Below are 19,808 nucleotides of genomic sequence, written 5' to 3' on the forward strand. Positions count from 1 at the left end.
CCATACCAGTGTATAAGGAGCAAATATCGCCATACATATTACCACCATACTGAGCAACGAGTATACTAAGACCAATATTACCAGTATACAGAAATTAAATAATAATAATGCCACCATACAGAGTATGCCAGGAAAAAAACTTACACTCCTTTCTTTTTCAATATGCATCCCACCTCTATAAAATCTCACCCCCTATAGGCCCCCAAACAGTAATAAGGCCTCCCTTGGTGCCCAGCACAGTAAAAGTGGGTAGGCAACTGGATCCCTGATTAGATAGGTTCACCATTAAGTATGTCTCCCACAGGTAGTCCCTACATTAGGTAGGTATGTATGTCTATAAGTTGTAGTTCCTCCATTATGTAGGTATTCTCCCATTAGTCAGCTATATTCTTAAATTAGGCAGGTATGTCTCCCCAGTAGGGAGATAGTCCACTTAATAGAGAGGTATTCCCCCAGTTGGCTAATAGTACCCCCATCAGTCAGGTAGCCCCCCTGGTTGGCAGAGGCAGGCATTACTCCCTATAAGGAAGATATTCTAACCAGTAGGCAGGCAGTTCCCAGCACTGCACCATTATAACAAAAAAAATCAAACTCACCTTCTTTCCCACTCAAAACAGCAGCCGGGCTGCCTCCTTACTTCTCAGCTCTCGTGCATGAGCTGACGACAAGTGACATCACTGAATGTATGTTCCAGTGTAGGCATTACCCTCCATTCCCAGTGTTGGTCAAAGACACTGATTCCCAATTTGTGATTTTTATTTTTCTACTCTCTTGCACTCTCTTGGCATAAGCCCACAAACACCTCTCTATTAGGTTGCTAAGCATAGCAGTCCTCTCTGTGCATTAGTATGCTTAGTTTGTGGGCTCAAAGCAGGGGAATGCAACTGACAAGAAAGATAAAGCTGCCTGATATGGAGTGGGCTTGACTCCCCAGCCCGCTCCATACACCATTAATGGCAAAATCCCATACATGTGCGTTTTTTTATGCTAATAGGTTATATACAAGGATCAAGTCCTGGGAAAAAAAAGTTTGGGATCTCACCCAAGATTTTCACTGGTCCTGCAGGACTTCTGCTAATGGGAATGGTGTTCCTGCTATGGAAAAAGTGCAAGAACTAATTTCCCACACATTCCTGCAGGACTTAAGTCCTGGTTATATAGCATAGCTCATAGGACTGCACTGTTTATGCAACCCCCAATAAACTCATCTTTCCTAGAGATAAGTGATAAAGTAATGTGACAGTACTAAAATGTTTAAGCAAAGTATTGTATAATAAACATTTAAAAAAAAAAAAGGACAAGTAATATTATAAAACAACATATTGAACCAAAATTTAGATGTAAGACACTGTTATTTCTATAACTTAATGCTTCATACCTGGACATTGTTGCTTGTAGACAAGCTGACATTTCTAGAATCAGTCCCAAGGCCTGCTTCTTCAGTATCTATGAGATTCTCTGTTGGGACGTTCTGCACTGGTTTCAGATAAGCTATTTCATTCTGCTTTGAGTCCAGAGTCACACACACATCATATGAGAATGGGAAAGGTAAACTTGTATCACTGATCTCAGAAGGACATCCCAGGGTGAACTGAGGATACACATTTCTATTAAAAGCATCAAAAGAGGTCATAGGATTTTTTCTGCATTTAAAGAGGACCACGATCAACACTGTCACAATAAATAGCACAGTGATCAGGGCTATAGCTATTATAAGGTAGAATGTTGTACTAGGAGCAGTTCCTGAGGTATTGGGCTGGGGTCTTATCTCTGGCACAACTTGTTGAAAATTTTCAGCCACAACTAAGTTCAGAGTAACCGTAGATGACAAAGATGGGACTCCATTATCCTTTACCAGAACAACAATCTTTTGTCTCAGAGTTTCTATATCTGGAAGATCTCGCCCAATCCTGATTTCCCCATTATATTGGCCGATTGTTAGAAGAGATGGATCAGGAACCTGTAGTAAGTGATAGGAGAGCCAGGCATTGTGCCCAGAGTCAGCGTCCACTGCAATCACTTTGGTGACTAGATAACCTTTCTCAGCAGAATGAGGAATAAACTCAAACAATGCTGATCCCTCAGTGTCTGCTGATGGGTAGAGGATCTTAGGAGCATTATCATTCTTATCAATGATACATATCCTCACTGTGACATTACTGCTTAGAGGAGGAGATCCACTGTCTTTAGCATTCACCTGGAACTCAAATTCCCGCAACTGTTCATAGTCAAATGATCTCTGGGCATAGAGAACTCCAGTCATTGAGTTGATGGAAACATAAGAGGTGACTGGAATGTCATCAATATTTTTGTTAATAATAGAATATGTGACCCTAGCATTCTCATTTTCGTCTAGGTCAGATGCATGGATGCTCTGTATTGATGTTCCTGCTGGGGTGTGCTCTTGAATATAGGAAATATAAAAGGGATTCCCAAAAACTGGTGGATTGTCATTCATATCCGAAACAGTAATATGAACTATTTTGTTTGAGACCATTGGAAGAGAACCTTCATCTTCTGCTATAATGGTGATGTTATATTCTGAGGTTGTTTCTCTGTCAAGTGGACCTGCAGTTACAAGCTTGTAATAAGAATTGGATGATGGAACTAATTTTAGGGCCTGTGTATCGGTTATATGACAGTTCACTTCTCCATATTTCCCGGAATCCAAATCCTTCACATTTATTAAAGCCACAAGAGTACCAGGTGCAGAATCCTCTGGAATAGGTGTAGACAGTGATGCAATAGTTATCTCAGGAGCATTGTCATTCAGATCCACAATTTGTACAAAGACAGAACTTTGTGCAACCAGGCCTCCACCATCAGCAGCTTCCACTGTCATCTCATAAGTCTGAGTTGTTTCATAGTCCAGTTCACCTTTTGTCTGGATGAGGCCAGTTTGAGAATCCATAGTGAATACTTTCTTAGCATTATCAGGAATATGGCTGAAGGAATATGAGATTTCTGCATTGGATCCTTCATCTTTATCCACAGCAACCATATGTAAAACTACAGAACCAGGTGGTAAGTTTTCATCTAAACTGACCTTATAAATCTTTTGACTGAACACTGGATAATTGTCATTTATATCCTGAACCACAATCCTGACTGTTGCAGTTCCAGATAGCGAAGGTTTTCCTTCATCAAAAGCAGTCAACGTCAATTCATAGTTTTGCTGTTTTTCTCGATCCACTGACTGCAACAAGATGAGTTCTGGATATTCCTTTTCAGGCTCAGATTTTTCTACCAATGAAAAATATGAATTGGGACTTAGACTATAACCCTGTAAAGAATTTGATCCTAAGTCTGGATCTCGCACATTCCCAAGAATAAACAGTGCTCCAGGCGATGCAGATTCACTTATTTTCACAGTAAAGCTATCCTTAGAAAAACTTGGAGGGTTATCATTTACATCACGGACTTCAATTTTTAATGGAAAAACATTGATTGGATTTTCTGCTAAAATTTCATTTTCCAGAAAGCAGCTCTGCTCTGACCCACAGATCTCTTCCCTGTCTATCCTGTCACTGACATATAAATTGCCATTTTCTGAGCTTATATTGAAATAATTTCTGTTGTGAGGAGAAACAATCCTTAATTTTCTCATTTTCAGGTTGCTGCTATTCAAGCCTAAATCTTCTGCAACATTCCCAATTATAGAATTTAGCCTAAGCTCCTCTAGAATTGAGTATTGGAGCGGAATGGAATCAACAAAAGAAAAATAAAAGTAGAAAGTCAGTACTTGCCATGCCATGTCCAGGTTTAGTAAAATGCTTAATCCATGCAGCTGTTCCCTAAACATCACGATACAGATAAAAGCTGAAGAGAAGTATCCAAAATACAATATAAGTAAGACATGCAAAAACACAGCCTTGTTTCTTCTTCAGATCTGCAATATCTGTATATTATAAAAGGATCACTAGCTCCACATGCTGTTCAGATAGCTTATCTGAAGAGTTAGGCAACAGCACCATCATGAGGACCTATTTAAGTATTACAAAAAAAAACTGTTCAATAAGAAACATTGCTATATATAATATATTTTTAAGTAATTATTTATAAATGTAATTTGTAATGACCTTGATTTTATTATTGTCAATTATTAAACACATCTTCGTATTTGATTTTAAGATTGTGAAAACATTATTTGTTACACAAAATATTTACAAGAGTATTCCATAAAATATGTCACAGAGCTGACACAAAGGATGTAAAGGAATAAACTTATATATGAAAAACTTTTAGAAAACCTAAAGTAAATGATATTTGATACAGCAACATAAAGCAAGATGCTAAAAAAAATAATAATAATAATATGACATAAAATCCCACTATTAACATTACAATTTTCAATCAATATTTTTTATATTAAAGCACACCTCTAATCATTGTTCTAGCGGCAGGATATGCACTTATATTTTGGGACCGCTTCTGATCCTTTCACCTGATTTGGAGAGCTAGAGATTTATCGGAAGTCCAATAGACTTGCATGGGATTTTTGGCAAATGTGCCTTCAGATTAGGATGTCAAAGCATGTCACAGGATCAGAAGCAGCTCCAAAATATAACTGCATATCTGATGCTGGGATATGAATAGATGTTAAAGCTCAAGGAAATGCATTTTTACTTCTTTTTTTATTATTCATGTGTAATATTAGAGATAAAGAAAGACCCACCAGACCCAATTTGACCAAATAAATTTGAAAATGTGTATGAATTCCTAGGTTTGAATTCTATGCAGGGCAGGGTCTCGTAGCAGCAGCAGTACAGTATGGACCATGAAGAAGAAAGCAGGAGATGTGAATCTATGTAGGGCAAGTAGTTAGAGCTTCAATTTTGAGATACTCTTCTAAAAAGGTTCAGATTCACAAAATTCTGAGTGAATATGATTTGTAACAAATGCAATTCTATATTAATTAATCTCAAATATAACTGTACTACACAAAAACATTCAAATTTACTCACCTTGTGCAATATTGATTTTCATTACTATTATTATTATTATCATCATTGTTGTTGTTGTTGTAAATTATTAAACAAATTTTGAAATGTATCATTAATAAGAGGAATGTTGGGGCTCAAGGTCAAGGATTTAAGGACACAGATATAAATAAAATATTTCAATTAATTTATTCTAAAAATAATACATATATGTACAGGGATACCAATAACTCACAGGGCCCTTGTGTAGTTATGGTAATCTCTGAATATAGAAATATAATATAAGAACTAATATAAAATGGTATATAAAAAAGGTAATTAAAAAAATAATGATAGGACCGCCTATAAATATTAATAATAATGGCCTATAGCAATTATAGCACAAAGTCCAATGATCAATTAGTCCTGCAATAAAACCATCCAGAGAATTGTCCCAAAATCGCTGTTGTAACAAATGACAATCAGATTGCTGTATCCTATAGCAACAGTCAGAAGGTACCACTAGCAACAGGTGTGTGGTATAGTATAGGTATGCTTTAGATATGCTTTAGATGAATAATGACTGTCACTTTATTTCCATATTCAATTATATAACCGGCATATAGGAAATATATTTTTAAACAGTTAGTAGATGATGCTAATTGTAGCAAGTGGCAAGGGATACTCGTATTCTCACCGCTCCGCTGGTAACAGATGGAACAGGCTCACCGCTCGGGCATCGGTCTGTGAAGGGCAGGTACCGTAGTCTGTGTGAGATACTGCGATCTCTCCTGCAGTCTTTCGTGTGATCCGATGGTATGCCTGTGTGGTACGATGTCTCTCTCAGCAGGAGAGAACGGCACCGGAGACTCGGCCGTCTCCTAAGCTGGCGGCGTTAGGTGGCGGTGGGTCCCAAACACGGGTGCTCCAGCGCTTCCACTGGCGATGCCGGTCACGTCCTCGTGGCTAATGAGCGCGCACACGGGACTGGCGTTGTGGTGGAAGGTAAGGTGGCAAAGTCTGTGGTTGGCAGGATTTATATGGTGGTGGTCTCAGTGGTCAATACTTCTAGCTGGACGCGTTTCAATACCTTCTCAGTATTTTCCTCAGCAGCAATAAGAATAAAAACTAATTCCTGCTGAGGAAAATACTGAGAAGGTATTGATACACGTCCAGCTAGAAGTATTGACCACTGAGACCACCACCATATAGCAATACATTTTCCTTGTGCACCGTGGGTATAGGTGTACTGATTGGGCAGCCCAGGTCTATATTGGGCGTGGTCGGAAAAAGAGCCACTCCATTTCTCCTTCATTTAAATTTTGAAATTTGATTTCAAGATTTTGAAAATGTTCTTTGTCACACAAAATATATAGCAGAGTATTGCATAAAAGTAAAAGTTAGGCTATGCTGTCAAATACAATTATAAAATAGCAATAAAATGTGACCATATTTTTCATTTAATAATGTGCACAAAGCAAATCTAAGGAAAAGTGGCCATCACTGCACACACTGTCAACAAATATGGCCATAATGCCAACATTGTAATTGTACTGTATATATATGTCCCTTAAAGGAGATTTGCAGCGATACAACACTTATCCCCTATCCACAGGAAAAAAAACAATAAGTGATACATTCCCTGTAACCCCTTAACAATACATGACATAAATGTACGTCCTGGTGCCTTCCCGCCATTCAATCAGACATATCAGGCTGGAGTATCGAGCTTTGTTATCGAGCACCGATAACATTGATCAATTCCATGCTATGACAAAGCATTAAACAGTGTATGCAATCCAAGGATTGCACGCAAAAGTCCCCTATGGGGGACTATAGGGGTTAAATGTGATTTGACCCCTTCCATATAAAAGTTTGAATCACGCCTCTTCTCCCATTAAAAAATAAAATTTAAGAAAAAAACTAAAACTATTGCCATGTTTGTAAATGTTGGAATTATAAAAATATAATGTTAATTTAACTGTGTGATCAATGGCATATAAGTATAAAAAAATACCAAAGTCCAGATTTGCGTATCTTTGGTAACTTTATATACCCTAACAAATGTTTAAAAAGCGATCAAAAATGTCCCATGAAAACAAAATTGGTACTGACAAAAACTAAAGATCACAGGGAAAAAAAAGGAGCCCTCACACATCCACGTATACGTAAAAATATAAAAGTTATAGTAGTTGGAAGAGGACATTTTTAACATGTACAAATACAAAAAGTAACAATTTTTTTTAAAGTAGTAAAACAAAATAAAACCTATATAATTTGGGTATCATTTTAGTCATATGGACCTACAGAATAAAGATAAGTTGTCATTTTTACCGAAAAGTGCACTGCATAAAATCGGAAGCCACCAAAAGTTACAATATGGTGTTTCTTTTTTTAATTACAAATATATATTTTTTGTTTTGTTGTAGATGTTGTGGTAGAAGACCGATGTTATAACACAGTAAAAGTGGTGGCACAAAAAAACAAGCCCTCATATGGGGCTGTAGGTGGAAAATTGTTAAAAGTGTTAAGATTTTCAGAAGGTGAGGTGAAAAAAACGAAAGTGCAAAATTAATAAAAAACCTGCGTACTTAAGGGGTTAAGAACATTACAAAAAAACACGAGCATTTCTACAGTTCGAAAATATACCTTACCTGTGTAACTTGATTAGTGGAAACATTTCCACCAAAAGAATCATCTGTGTCTATGAGATTCTCTGTAGGGACGTTCTGCACTGGTTTCAGATAAGCAATTTCATTCTGCTTGGAGTCCAGAGTCACACACACATCATATGAGAATGGGAAAGGTAAACTTGTATCACTGATCTCAGAAGGACATCCCAGGGTGAACTGAGGATACACATTTCTACTATATGCTCCATATGATGGTGGTGTCCTTGACTTCCGACACTTAAAGATAACTGTTATCAATACTGTTATAATGAACAATAAGGAAATTAAAGCTATGGCGACAACAAGGTAGAAGGTGGCATTGGAGGGGATGTCAGATTTACTAGGATGACGCTTTATCTCTGGTAAAACCTGCTGAAAACTTTCTGCTACAACCATAGTTACAGTGACTGTAGATGACAGAGATGGGACTCCATTATCCTTTACCAGAACAACAATCTTTTGTCTCAAAGAATCCATGTCTGGAAGTTCTCGTCCAGTTCTGATTTCTCCAGTATATTGACCAATGATGAATAATGTTGGATCAGGAACCTGTAGTAAGTGATAGGAGAGCCAGGCATTGTGTCCAGAGTCAGCGTCCACTGCAATCACTTTGGTGACTAGATAACCTTTCTCAGCAGAGTGAGGAATAAACTCAAATAATGCTGATCCCTCAGCGTCTGCTGATGGGTAGAGGATCTTAGGAGCATTATCATTCTTATCAATGATACATATCCTCACTGTGACATTACTGCTTAGAGGAGGAGATCCACTGTCTTTAGCCATCACCTGGAATTGAAATTCCCGCAACTGTTCATAGTCAAATGATCGCTGCGCATAGAGAACTCCAGACATTGAGTTTATGGAAACATAAGAGGTGACTGGAATATTATCTATATTAGTGTTTATAATGGAATAAATGATTTGAGCATTCTCATTGTCATCTGGGTCTGATGCATGGACAGTGTGCAATGAAGTTCCTACAAGGGCATGCTCTGGTATATAAGCAATATAGGATGGTTTATCAAAAAGTGGGGAATTGTCATTGATATCAAAAATAGTTATAAAAATTGTTTTCTTAGTAACTAATTGAGGAAATCCTCCATCCTCAGCAATAACTGTGATGTTATACGTAGAATTTTTCTCTCTATCCAAGGGAGTTGCAGTCACAAGTTTATAGTAGTTATTAGATGATGGAATCAGTGTAAATGTTATGGTTTCTGATATTTGACATGTAACTTCACAATTGTCCCCCGAGTCTAAATCCTTAACATGAATTAGTGCAACAAGTGTCCCTGATGGAGAATCCTCAGGAATAGGTGTTGATAGTGAAGCGAGCATTATTTCAGGTGCATTATCATTGACATCCACTATTTGTATTAGTACTGTACATTTGGCTGCGAGGCCTCCACCATCTGCTGCTTCCACAGTCATCTCATAACTTCTTGTTGTTTCATAATCAAGTTCCTCTCTTGTTTTTATGACCCCAGTTTTAGAATCCATGATAAATACATTACTGGCTTTTTCAGAAATATGACTAAAGGAATATGTTATTTCTGCATTCGAGCCTTCGTCTTTGTCGGTTGCATTAAGTTGAAGAACAAGGGAATCGACTGGTGAACTTTCATTCAAGTTGATTCTATAAGTGTCCTGACCAAATACTGGATAATTGTCATTCATATCCTGCACTTCAATTTTTATTGATGCCGTTCCTGTTTTCATAGGTTTTCCACCATCAGACGCTGTCAGAATTAATGTGTATTTTTGTTGTTTTTCACGATCTAGACTTTGCTCCAAGATCAGCTCTGGATGTTTTTTTCCTTCACTGTCAGCGTTTTCTCTCAAAGAAAAATGTGAATTTGGGCTCAAAGTATAACTCTGTAAAGAATTAATCCCAATATCTGGATCAAGAGCATTTCCCAGGATAAAACGTGCACCCGGGGAAGCTGACTCACTTATTCCTAATTCAAACATATTCTTAAAAAATGTTGGTGAATTGTCATTTATATCCAGGATTTCCACCTTTACAGGATAAACATTCACAGGATTTTCAGCCAGAATCTCAAGGTCCATAAAACAGCTGTGCTCTGACCCACACAGCTCTTCTCTATCTATCCTATCACTTATATACAATATACCGTTTTCTAAACTCAAATTGAAATAAGTCCTTATGTTATGAGAAACAATCCTCAATTTTCTGAATTCTAATTCATTAGTATTTAAGTCCAAATCCTTCAATAAATTCCCAACAACAGCATTTATCTTCATCTCTTCTAGAATTGAATAATGAAGTGGATTAGCAACAGTCACAGAACATAAGGTAAAATAGAGAAATATTACTTGCCATGCCATGTTGTCTATAGAAGAAAAAAGTCTTGTGCTTTTCTTTAAAAATCCAATAAATAATGCAATGTATAATCCAGAATCATAAGAGGAAATGATTCAAATATAAAGAGGAGGAGTACAAATATCCCTATCCTTCACTGAGATCAGCTATATATGAATATTGTAAGAATAACCAGCTCTACACACAGAATATTCAGCTTGTCTACCATCTTATCCAACAATGACATCTTGAGGCTAAACATAGGAACTACAATACAAGTCTTAGAATTTTAAAAATATTTTACATTGTTTATTACTAGTACAAATAATACATATAAATAAAGTATTACATATTTTTTATTTTACTTCAATATAATATGTTTACAGTGTTATACATTTTTCTTTCTACATGACAAATTAAAAGTAATTTATTTTAGTTTTTTGTTGTTTGACAACAATTGCAGGAAATAAGTATTTTAATAAAAATTTATAATTGTATACATTTTTTAATTTGCTTCCTTGTCTGTCATTCTATCATACAGTTAAATCATTATGCAAATTTTTATAAAAGGTATAAGATTCTTACTAATGTTTAAAAATAATATAATTTAGAGCACAAATTCAAAAACAAAAGAAAGAACACTTCTATGAATTCAGTTTTAAGAAACAAAGGTCAAACGACAAATATAATACACATATATGGAGATACACATAGATGTGATGGATTACACAGACAAAAAAAAGCTAAAAAGGATTGAGGTAAGAATCTTTCAAAAATTTTAAACTTTGGTGTCGCAGGTAAAAAAAAAAAGACTTGTCAAATTTCTCAAAACAGAATGTCATCAGAAAAAGGGAGGGGGTAAATAACCATATCAAGAAGTACGTGTATATTTGATTTTCATCAGCAGACACAAAGAATGGGCCCTTTACACAACAAGTCAGTCCTGAGATCTGCTGGGATCATGAGTTATAGTTTACTTTACTCTGTGGCAGTAAAAAAATTAATTAATAAAATATAAAATAAAATATAAAATCTAAAAAAAATTGAAAAAAAAAATAAAATATTTTTATTTTAATATTACTAAAGTATATTGTAATTTAAATTAAAGATTTTATTTATTTTGATACCAAGTTGTATAAATTGTCTATCTAGATTGTGATTGATTTAGAAATATTTTTGAAATGCACAAATATATAAAAAAAGATTGTTACACTAATACTTTTTTACAAATAGTTCCCTTTACGCAGAAAAATCTTGATTCTATAAATGAAGTCCTATAAATATTTTGATTGTTTTGATTTCAAAGCCAAGGTTTGTGATTTAACAAATGATGGGAACAGGTAAAATGCATATATACCGTATTTATCGGCGTATAACACACATTTGTTTGGCTAAAAGTTTAAGCCTAAAGTGTTTCTGCGAGTTATATGCCGATAAACTTTTTCTGGCCCAGCAGAAGCTGCTTCAGATCAGTAATTTAAAGCGGGCACTTTAAATCAATCAACTGCAGCAGCTTCTGTGGGGGGGCCAGAGTCCCGCCGCCGCAGCCCAATTCTCTCCCCCATCCCCAGTTTTATAATTGCCTGTCCTGGGGCCAGAGACCCACTGTCGCTGCCCGATTATCTCTCCCATCTCTCTCCATATCCCCGGTTTTATAGTTGCCTGTTTTTCAAGCTCCGGCGGCATCCTGCGCTGTTGCTGTGCACTGCACAATTACGAGTGACGTCCTCAACGCGACTTCACTGTCAGGCCAAAGCCTGAAGGAGCGCGGCCCCAGCTTTAAATCATTGATCTGCTGCGGCTTCTGCGGGGCCAGAAACAGTTTATCGGATTATACACACACACACACACTCATTTTTTTTACCCAAATTTACTTAGAAAAATGAGGGTGTGTGTTATAGGCTGGTGCGTGGTATACCCCGATAAATACGGTAACTTTAATAAAATCAGAACTATTTCTGTCAGTGGAATATTGAAATATCTCTCAAAAATTTTCTGTAACAGATGGTAATATGTGAACATAGTTAACACTTTAGGAAAAAGGTTTATAGGTTTATGGGAAAAGTTATTATTGTTTAATTAAGTGAGTCGCGAGCCTGTGTGCACATGTTTTAGCTTTTGTAGTGTGCTGCTGCATGTGCAGCTGTGCATTTATTTAATTGTTTTTCAGGTGCTGATCAACTTTGGTGTTTATATAGCCAAAAAAGATGCAGGAAAACCTGCTGGGACTGCACCTACATAGAGAACGGTGCCCCAACCATATGCTCAGATCTCTCCATTCACTTCTGTGGCAATTATGGAAACTGCTCAGATGCTTTTGTAAAAGTGAAGTTATGAACAGTCTCCTTGTTGTAAGTCAGGGAACCTCCATTCTGTTTTTTAGAAATTAGACATCTGACAGGCTTTGAACTTACCATACAGAATGTTTAAGTGTTTAAGATGTATTCATGCAACAGCAATGTTCAGAAAACTCATGTTCTTGGCTAATTGTCTTACCCAAGCAATGCCTATAACACAGAGAACCATAGAAAAACTCACAGAACCTATCTAAATAAAGTTTTTAAAATGAGAGATGAGCAAATTGAAACAATAGAACCCTAGTTTGGTCAGAAAGGAAGAGGAAGAATCACATGACCTTAGAAATTCCCATAATGCTTTTCAAACAGTTCTCCCAGCCAATCAGGAGGCAGTATATGTGTGTTGTCAGAGCCACTATAAAAGTCTATGCAAATAGCTTCAGCAGCCATTTTGGAGAGAGCATGTGTTAGGTGAAGATCTCTGTGAGGGACAGTGAGCAGTGAACAATACAGATAGGATTAGGACCACACATATATAATAATTGTAGTAAGGCAGCAGAGAGCCTTCTGTATCTGTTCTAAAAGTGCAACTCTGACAGAACACAAAAGGAATCATTTTAGTACAACTTCTTCCCTTTTCAGGCACAAAACCTGTTGCTACTCCCAAAAAGGGTACATTTTTTGGACCATTTGCAAAATTCCATTACTTCTTCCGATACCTCTATGTGCGTAAAAACACTGGCAGGCATCTAGCTCCAAAAAGGGATAATTATTGGGAATAAATTTTAACAAACATAAAAAATCCACTAGTGCATTGTGTTTTTATTCAACCTGCTAGTTACCACCAGGTACAACCCATTTGAAATTAACTTTCCTTTAAAAACAGCTCAGAAGTTCATAGATACACTCCTAGGTGACCTAACAGTGTTATACAGGGCTTTAGGGCACTTAGACATTATACACATTATGCAAACGTTAAGGCCTATTGGTGAAGTACAGGTTATATTCCTTTTAAAAACAGCTCACATATGTTTACATTTAAAAAGCTTCACTTAAATGAAACTGTCTAGATAAAAAATCTTTATGCTCTAGATGCTGATAAACATCTGAAGTCCATACATCTGAGTACACATATAACTGCTCATATAGTTACACTTTTAAATAAATAACACCTCCTAAGTGTGGAGAAAAGACAATGTTTTTCACAAATATGGGATGCTCCATGATTTGTGACTTTATTACACCAAAAAGTAGACACAGAGCTATTGATACATTCCCCCTAAAATGTTTGAATAGCGATTTTATTATTTTACTTTTGACCATTCATAGCAATAAATCTTTAAATATTCTAGTTTTACAATAACCAGTGGAGTCATATTTTTATAATTAGAGGGTAGGGGATCTAATAACAACTCTTAAAATAAAATACTGAAGGCCAAGATGAAATAGTAAAACTACTATATCAACTGAGATGGCTATGTATGTATGTAATAATGTGCAAAGAGTTGGTGGCTGTACTTTATCCCTTTCTGGACACCGTAATGATACTTTTCTGACCATCAACGCCTATTTAATACAGCTGCCTAAAAGCTCCAAGGAACTTGTGATAATAGGAATAAATGATAATATGTGAAGTAGTAATCATAAGGGTATGCCTAGACTTGTCACTAATCCAATTGAGAAAAAACTCAGATAAAACAGATAAAAGATATTTAACTTTTTACTAATTAACCTAAATTTTGTATAACTCTAAAACATAATTATTCAAAATGGAGAAACAACTTTCATAATTATATTCTGTTCAAAAGTTCTATCCACCAAGACCCAACATTCACTGTTCACAATCTAAACCACAACAGCAAAGTCTAGTATAACAATGTTTAGAGTGAAACATGCTCATATATAATTTTCAAGAGGTGGAGAGTATAAATCAATAATTTATGTCTCAACATTAGGCATGAGTAACTTTGACAAAAGACAAATTGTGGAGAATCCAAGGTTTCCCAAGTAGATCATTGCCCAGAGCATCATATTGTCTCCATTGGTTTTCTCTCTTGACGTAGTGCATCCTGGTGGCATCTTTTTTCAAGGTAAGCATTTGTTAGCATAATGTAAAGAAAGCATGTTTCTTAGACTAGGCCACCTTTTACCACTGCTTTGTAGTTTAGTTTATTTCCAATTGTGGAAATATCTTTATATCAGACATCATTACCTTTTTCATTATCTACAGTTGCTCTTTGTCGGGATGAGACCAGACAAGCAATTCTTCACTCTATGCATACATCAATGAGATTTAAGCTATTTTGTCAGTTCATGAGTTGTCTATCCTTGGACTACTTTTGGTATGTGCTAACAAATGCCTGCCAGGAACAGAAAAAAGATTCCTTCACATAACTGTTTTCTTAATCCTATTTCTGCCAATTTTCTGACCATTGCTGCATGCCCCACAACATGTGCGTCCAATCCTTCCCACTTCTACAAATCATGTGTTCCACTTCCGCCTGCTCCTGTAACATATGTGTCCACTCCCGCCTGCACCTGTAATGTGTGTCCAATCCCTCCTGCTCCAACAAACATTCTGTCACAGCTTTTAGAGATAGCAAAGAATTACCACAAATGTTGAGGCTATGCCAACCATCCAGAATAGCAAGCTAACTAAACGCTGGTAGGAAGTGATAAATTGTTGATCATTATCTCACGCAGAATTAGTGGGACCTGCAGTATATTGTGTGACTACCCACTCCCACCTACCACAGACTGAAGACCATCTACACCCTCAAATATTTTTTCAGGTCCTGTGAGATCCCAATCCCATTGTAGTCCTGTAACACACAAGACCTGTCTTTGGAGAAGTTCTGACCCAGTAACTATTTTTCCTTTTTCAACAAATCAACTTCAAGAACTGACTACTCAGTTGCTGCCAAATATACAGTACCATTTTACCAAAATAACTTGGTATTCATGCCTCTCTGTGGTTTTATGTTATGGATGATCAGTGTGTGTGTGTGTGTTTTGTGTGTGTGTGTGTGTGTGTGTGTGAGTGTGTGTTACCAACTATTACCAGAAGTCAGATATAATAGAAAATAATTACAAATTTAATAGGTAGTCACATGTTTAACAATACCTCTAATTTGACTTTAGTTATGAAATAAAAATAATTAAAGTAAATTAAAACTTAAAAAGGTATAACTAAACGTGTCCTCCACTGCCTCTATTACTCTTATAGACCTAAGCAATTCATGCTTCAAACATATCAAAGTGACATGTCAGAGGTTTTGATTGGTGGTCAATTTGGTGCTGATACCCAAACTATAAGCTAAAATAAATGGGAAGAAGCAATTAATGTAAAGCTGTGCCCTTTGGCCTTGATCAGCTCTCCACAGAAAATTATCAAACGGGTACTTTGTGGTTAAAACTGTATCACCTATCTACAGGTTGGGGATTAGTGTTGGGACCTGTGCAATCTCTTTAATGGAGCCCTGGCTCTCCTTGTGCACAGAGCGGGGTCAACTTGCCCTCTCTTTGCATTCTCTATGGGAGTGCCGGAGACAGCCAAATAAAGCACTTATATTCCCTCTAGTCAAAACTTCTCACATTCTCATTACTTTTTAAATACTAGGCCCCATTTAAGATCATAATTTTGTTTTACCTGAGTAATTTGTGCTCCAGCCACAATTTCACCAACAGCCGAGTCATCTGTGTCTATGAGATTCTCTGTAAGGACGTTCTGCACGGGTTTCAGATAAGCAATTTCATTCTGTTTTGAGTCCAGAGTCACACACACATCATATGAGAATGGGAAAGGTAAACTTGTATCACTGATTTCAGAAGGACATCCAAGGGTGAATTGAGGATACACATTTCTACTGTATGGTCCATATGATGGTGTTGTCCTTGACTTCCGACACTTAAAGACAACTGTAATCAACACTGTTATAATGAATAGTAAGGAAATCAGAGCTATGGAGATGACAAGGTAGAAGGTGGCGTTAGAGGGAATATACGATTTATTGGGTTGACGTTTCATTTCTGGTAAAACCTGTTGAAAATTTTCTGCTACAAGCATTGTTATCGTAACAGTAGAGGAAAGAGAGGGGACTCCATTATCCTTCACCAGAACAACTATTTTTTGCCTCAAAGAATCAATGTCTGGAAGATCTTGTCTTATTCTGATTTCTCCAGTATATTGGCTGATAGTGAATAAAGTTGGATCGGGAACGTGTAGTAAGTGATAGGAGAGCCAGGCATTATGTCCGGAGTCAGCATCCACTGCAATCACTTTGGTGACTAGATAACCTTTCTCGGCAGAGTGAGGAATAAACTCAAATAATGCTGATCCCTCAGTGTCTGCTGATGGGTAGAGGATCTTAGGAGCATTATCATTCTTATCAATGATACATATCCTCACTGTGACATTACTGCTTAGAGGAGGAGATCCACTGTCTTTAGCCATCACCTGGAACTGAAATTCCCGCAACTGTTCATAGTCAAATGATCTCTGGGCATAGAGAACCCCAGTCATTGAGTTTATGGAAACATAGGATGTAACTGGAATATCATCAACATCTGTATTTAAGATAGAAAATATGACTCTGGCATTCTCATTTTCATCCAGGTCAGTTGTATGAACATAAAGCATTGATGTCCCAGTTGGAGTGTGCTCAGGAATATAAGTTGTATAAGAAGGTTTATCAAAGAGCGGCGGATTGTCATTTATATCCAAAATGATTATAGAAATAGTCTTCTTAGTCACCTTAGGAGGAATACCTTCATCCTCAGCAGTAATTGTGATATTATAGGTTGAATTCACTTCTCGGTCCAGGTGGTTTGCAGTTATGACTTTGTAGTAATTATTGGAAGATGGTATTAACGTAAAGGTTGATATTTCAGGTATTTGGCATGTAACTTCCCCATTCTTTCCAGAGTCTAAATCTTTAAGATTAATAAGCGCCACAAGTGTCCCCAGTGGCGAATCCTCCAGAATGGGTGTCAATAGAGATAAAATAATGATTTCAGGTGCATTATCATTGACATCCACTACTTCAATTATTATAGTGCATTTAGCAACAAGGCCTCCACCATCCGTTGCTTCCACCATCATCTCATATGTTTTCACTAATTCATAATCCAGATCCCCTATTGTTGTAATAACTCCAGTTTCAGAATTCATAGAAAAAACATGATTGGCTTTTTCAGGAATGTGACTAAAAGAATAAGTAACTTCCCCATAGGATCCTTCGTCTTTATCGGTAGCACTTAGATGAAGAACTAGTGAACCAACCGGTGAATTTTCATTTAAACTTGTTCTATAAATGTCTTTGTTAAAGACTGGGAAGTTGTCATTGACATCTTGAACTAGAATTTTTATTATAGCTGTTCCAGTTTTCAGAGGTTTTCCTCCATCGGACGCTGTCAGAATTAAGGTATATGTCTGTTGCTTTTCACGATCTAGACTTTGGTCCAAGATCAGCTCTGGGTGTTTTGTACCTTTACTGTCAGTTTTTTCCCCTAAGGAGAAAAGTGGATTTGGGCTCAGAGTATAACTCTGTAAGGAATTACTTCCAATATCTGAGTCTCTTGCATTTCCCAGAACAAAGTGTTCTCCAGGATCCGCAGACTCACTTATTCCTATTTCAAAAACATCTTTAGAAAATGTTGGTGAATTGTCATTTATATCGAGAATTTCCACCTTGACAGGATAAACATTCACAGGATTTTCAGCCAAAATCTCAAGGTCCATAAAGCAGCTCTGCTCTGACCCACACAGCTCTTCTCTATCTATCCTATCACTGATATATAAGATACCGCTTTCTAAACTCACATTGAAATAATTTCTTATGTTATGAGAAACAATCCGTAATTTTCTTATTTCTAATTCATTAGTATTTAAGCCTAAATCCTTCACTAAATTCCCAACTGCAGCATTTATCTTCATCTCTTCTAGAATTGAATAGTGAAGTGGATTAGAAACAGTCACAGAACATAAGGTAAAATAGAGAAATATTACTTGCCATGCCATGTTGTTTATAGAAGGAAAAAGTCTAATGTTTTTCTTTAAAATCCAAGAAATAATGCAATGTCCAATCCAGAATCTTAAGAGTAAAATAATCCAAAACAAGGAGAAGTAGAAATGCCCCTATCCTTCAGTAAGATCTGCTGGGTATGAATATTGTAAGAATCACCTGCTCTACACACAGAATATTCAGCTTGTCTACCATCTTATCCAATACTGACATCATGAGGCTAAATGTAGGAACTGCAATACAATTCTAATATTACTAAATAGGAAGCATATACATTTTAAGCATGTTGTTTTTAAAATAAAACAGCATTATATGTAGTTCTAAATGTTGAAACACAATACCCTTTTGTTATATGTCTATAAATAAATATAAAATATGTACTTGTGGTTTTATAATAAGCAGTGCAGATTATCAAAACTGTAACGAAAAACTATTATGTAATTTGTAACTGTTTTTTTTTAAATGAGCTAAACATATAAGCCTTAAATTTTTTTATTGCAAAACATTAAATAGGATTGTAAACAGCATTTGTTCTGATCAATTTGAAAGCATAGCTATACTTTAAAAAATAAAAGTTGAGGGTGTTCGTACATGGAAGCACAATGATATGTCAGTTCGCCGCTCTTCTGCTCCCGTATCACTACGTCGCCACTTCCCTGCGCCATCGCTCTCCATTGCCGACATCACGCTGCCGCTCACGCCACCCCTATTGGACGACGGGGCGGCGTGAACGGCGACGTGATGATGGCGAAGGAGAGCGACGGCACGGGGCAGCAGCAACAGAGGAGCAGTGAACTGACGGCCCGGTGGCAGCTGAAGCAGTCTGTGCTGCCGGATAGCTGTTTTTGCGATGGCCCCGACACTCAGAAGCATAGTATGATGCTGCCTTCAACATACGATGGCCTCTGAGAGGCCATCGTATGTTGAAAGGATCGTATGTCGGGGCTATCATATGAATTAGATGAGTACTCAAAAGGAAACAAACATTGATACAGATCTGTAAATAACTGTTTAAAAATCTCAAGCCTTGCAGTACTTATCAGATGCTGTATACCCTGGAGGAAGTCATGTAGTCTTTCCAGTGAGATGTGATGCACTCTGCTGCCACCTCTGTCTGTGTCAGTAATTACTGTCTCTGTCTGTGTCAGTCTTTCATTGTCAATTTCTGGACAGATCCCGACACAAACAGAGATGGCAGCAGAGAGCACTGTGATAAGACTGGAAAGAACTACACAACTTCCTCTGTAACATGCAGCAGCTGATAAGTACTGGAAGGCTTAAGATTTTAAATAGAGGTAATTTACAAATCGGTTTAACTTTCTGCCACCAGTTGATTTGAAAAAATTATTTCCCTCCAAAGTACCCCTTTAATGAACGAGCCTCACTGTGTCTCTTTATGTGCTAATAACTTTGGAATGGTTTTAATTATTAAGTGATTCTGCAACTTTTTTGTGACATATTCACACTTTATGTTAGTAATAAATTTTGGTTGATACATTTAGCAGTTTTTGTGAAAAAACACCAACATTTCGTGAAAAATATATATATTTTTTTTTTTCAAATTAACATTTTTC

The 19,808-nt window shown here is 36.7% G+C and overlaps 1 protein-coding gene across 4 annotated transcripts in view; it reads right to left on the reverse strand.

The window, feature by feature from the left end:
- The window catches only part of LOC130267390 (protocadherin gamma-C5-like), a 571,493-nt gene extending 553,128 nt beyond the window's left edge, over positions 1-18,365 (reverse strand). For 2 of the 4 annotated variants that reach the window (XM_056517138.1, XM_056517134.1), the window contains exon 1: positions 15,861-18,365. In XM_056517138.1, coding sequence (XP_056373113.1) covers positions 15,861-18,230 — 2,370 coding nt within the window. In that variant the 5' untranslated portion in view covers positions 18,231-18,365. Of the gene's footprint in view, positions 1-7,573; positions 10,046-15,860 lie in introns of those variants that run through there. The other 2 variants (XM_056517140.1, XM_056517135.1) reach the window with 1 other exon arrangement.
- Positions 18,366-19,808: the final 1,443 nt, after the last annotated feature.

Source organism: Hyla sarda, chromosome 4 (genome assembly GCF_029499605.1).
Source record: "Hyla sarda isolate aHylSar1 chromosome 4, aHylSar1.hap1, whole genome shotgun sequence".
In the NCBI taxonomy this organism is placed as follows: domain Eukaryota; kingdom Metazoa; phylum Chordata; class Amphibia; order Anura; family Hylidae; genus Hyla; species Hyla sarda.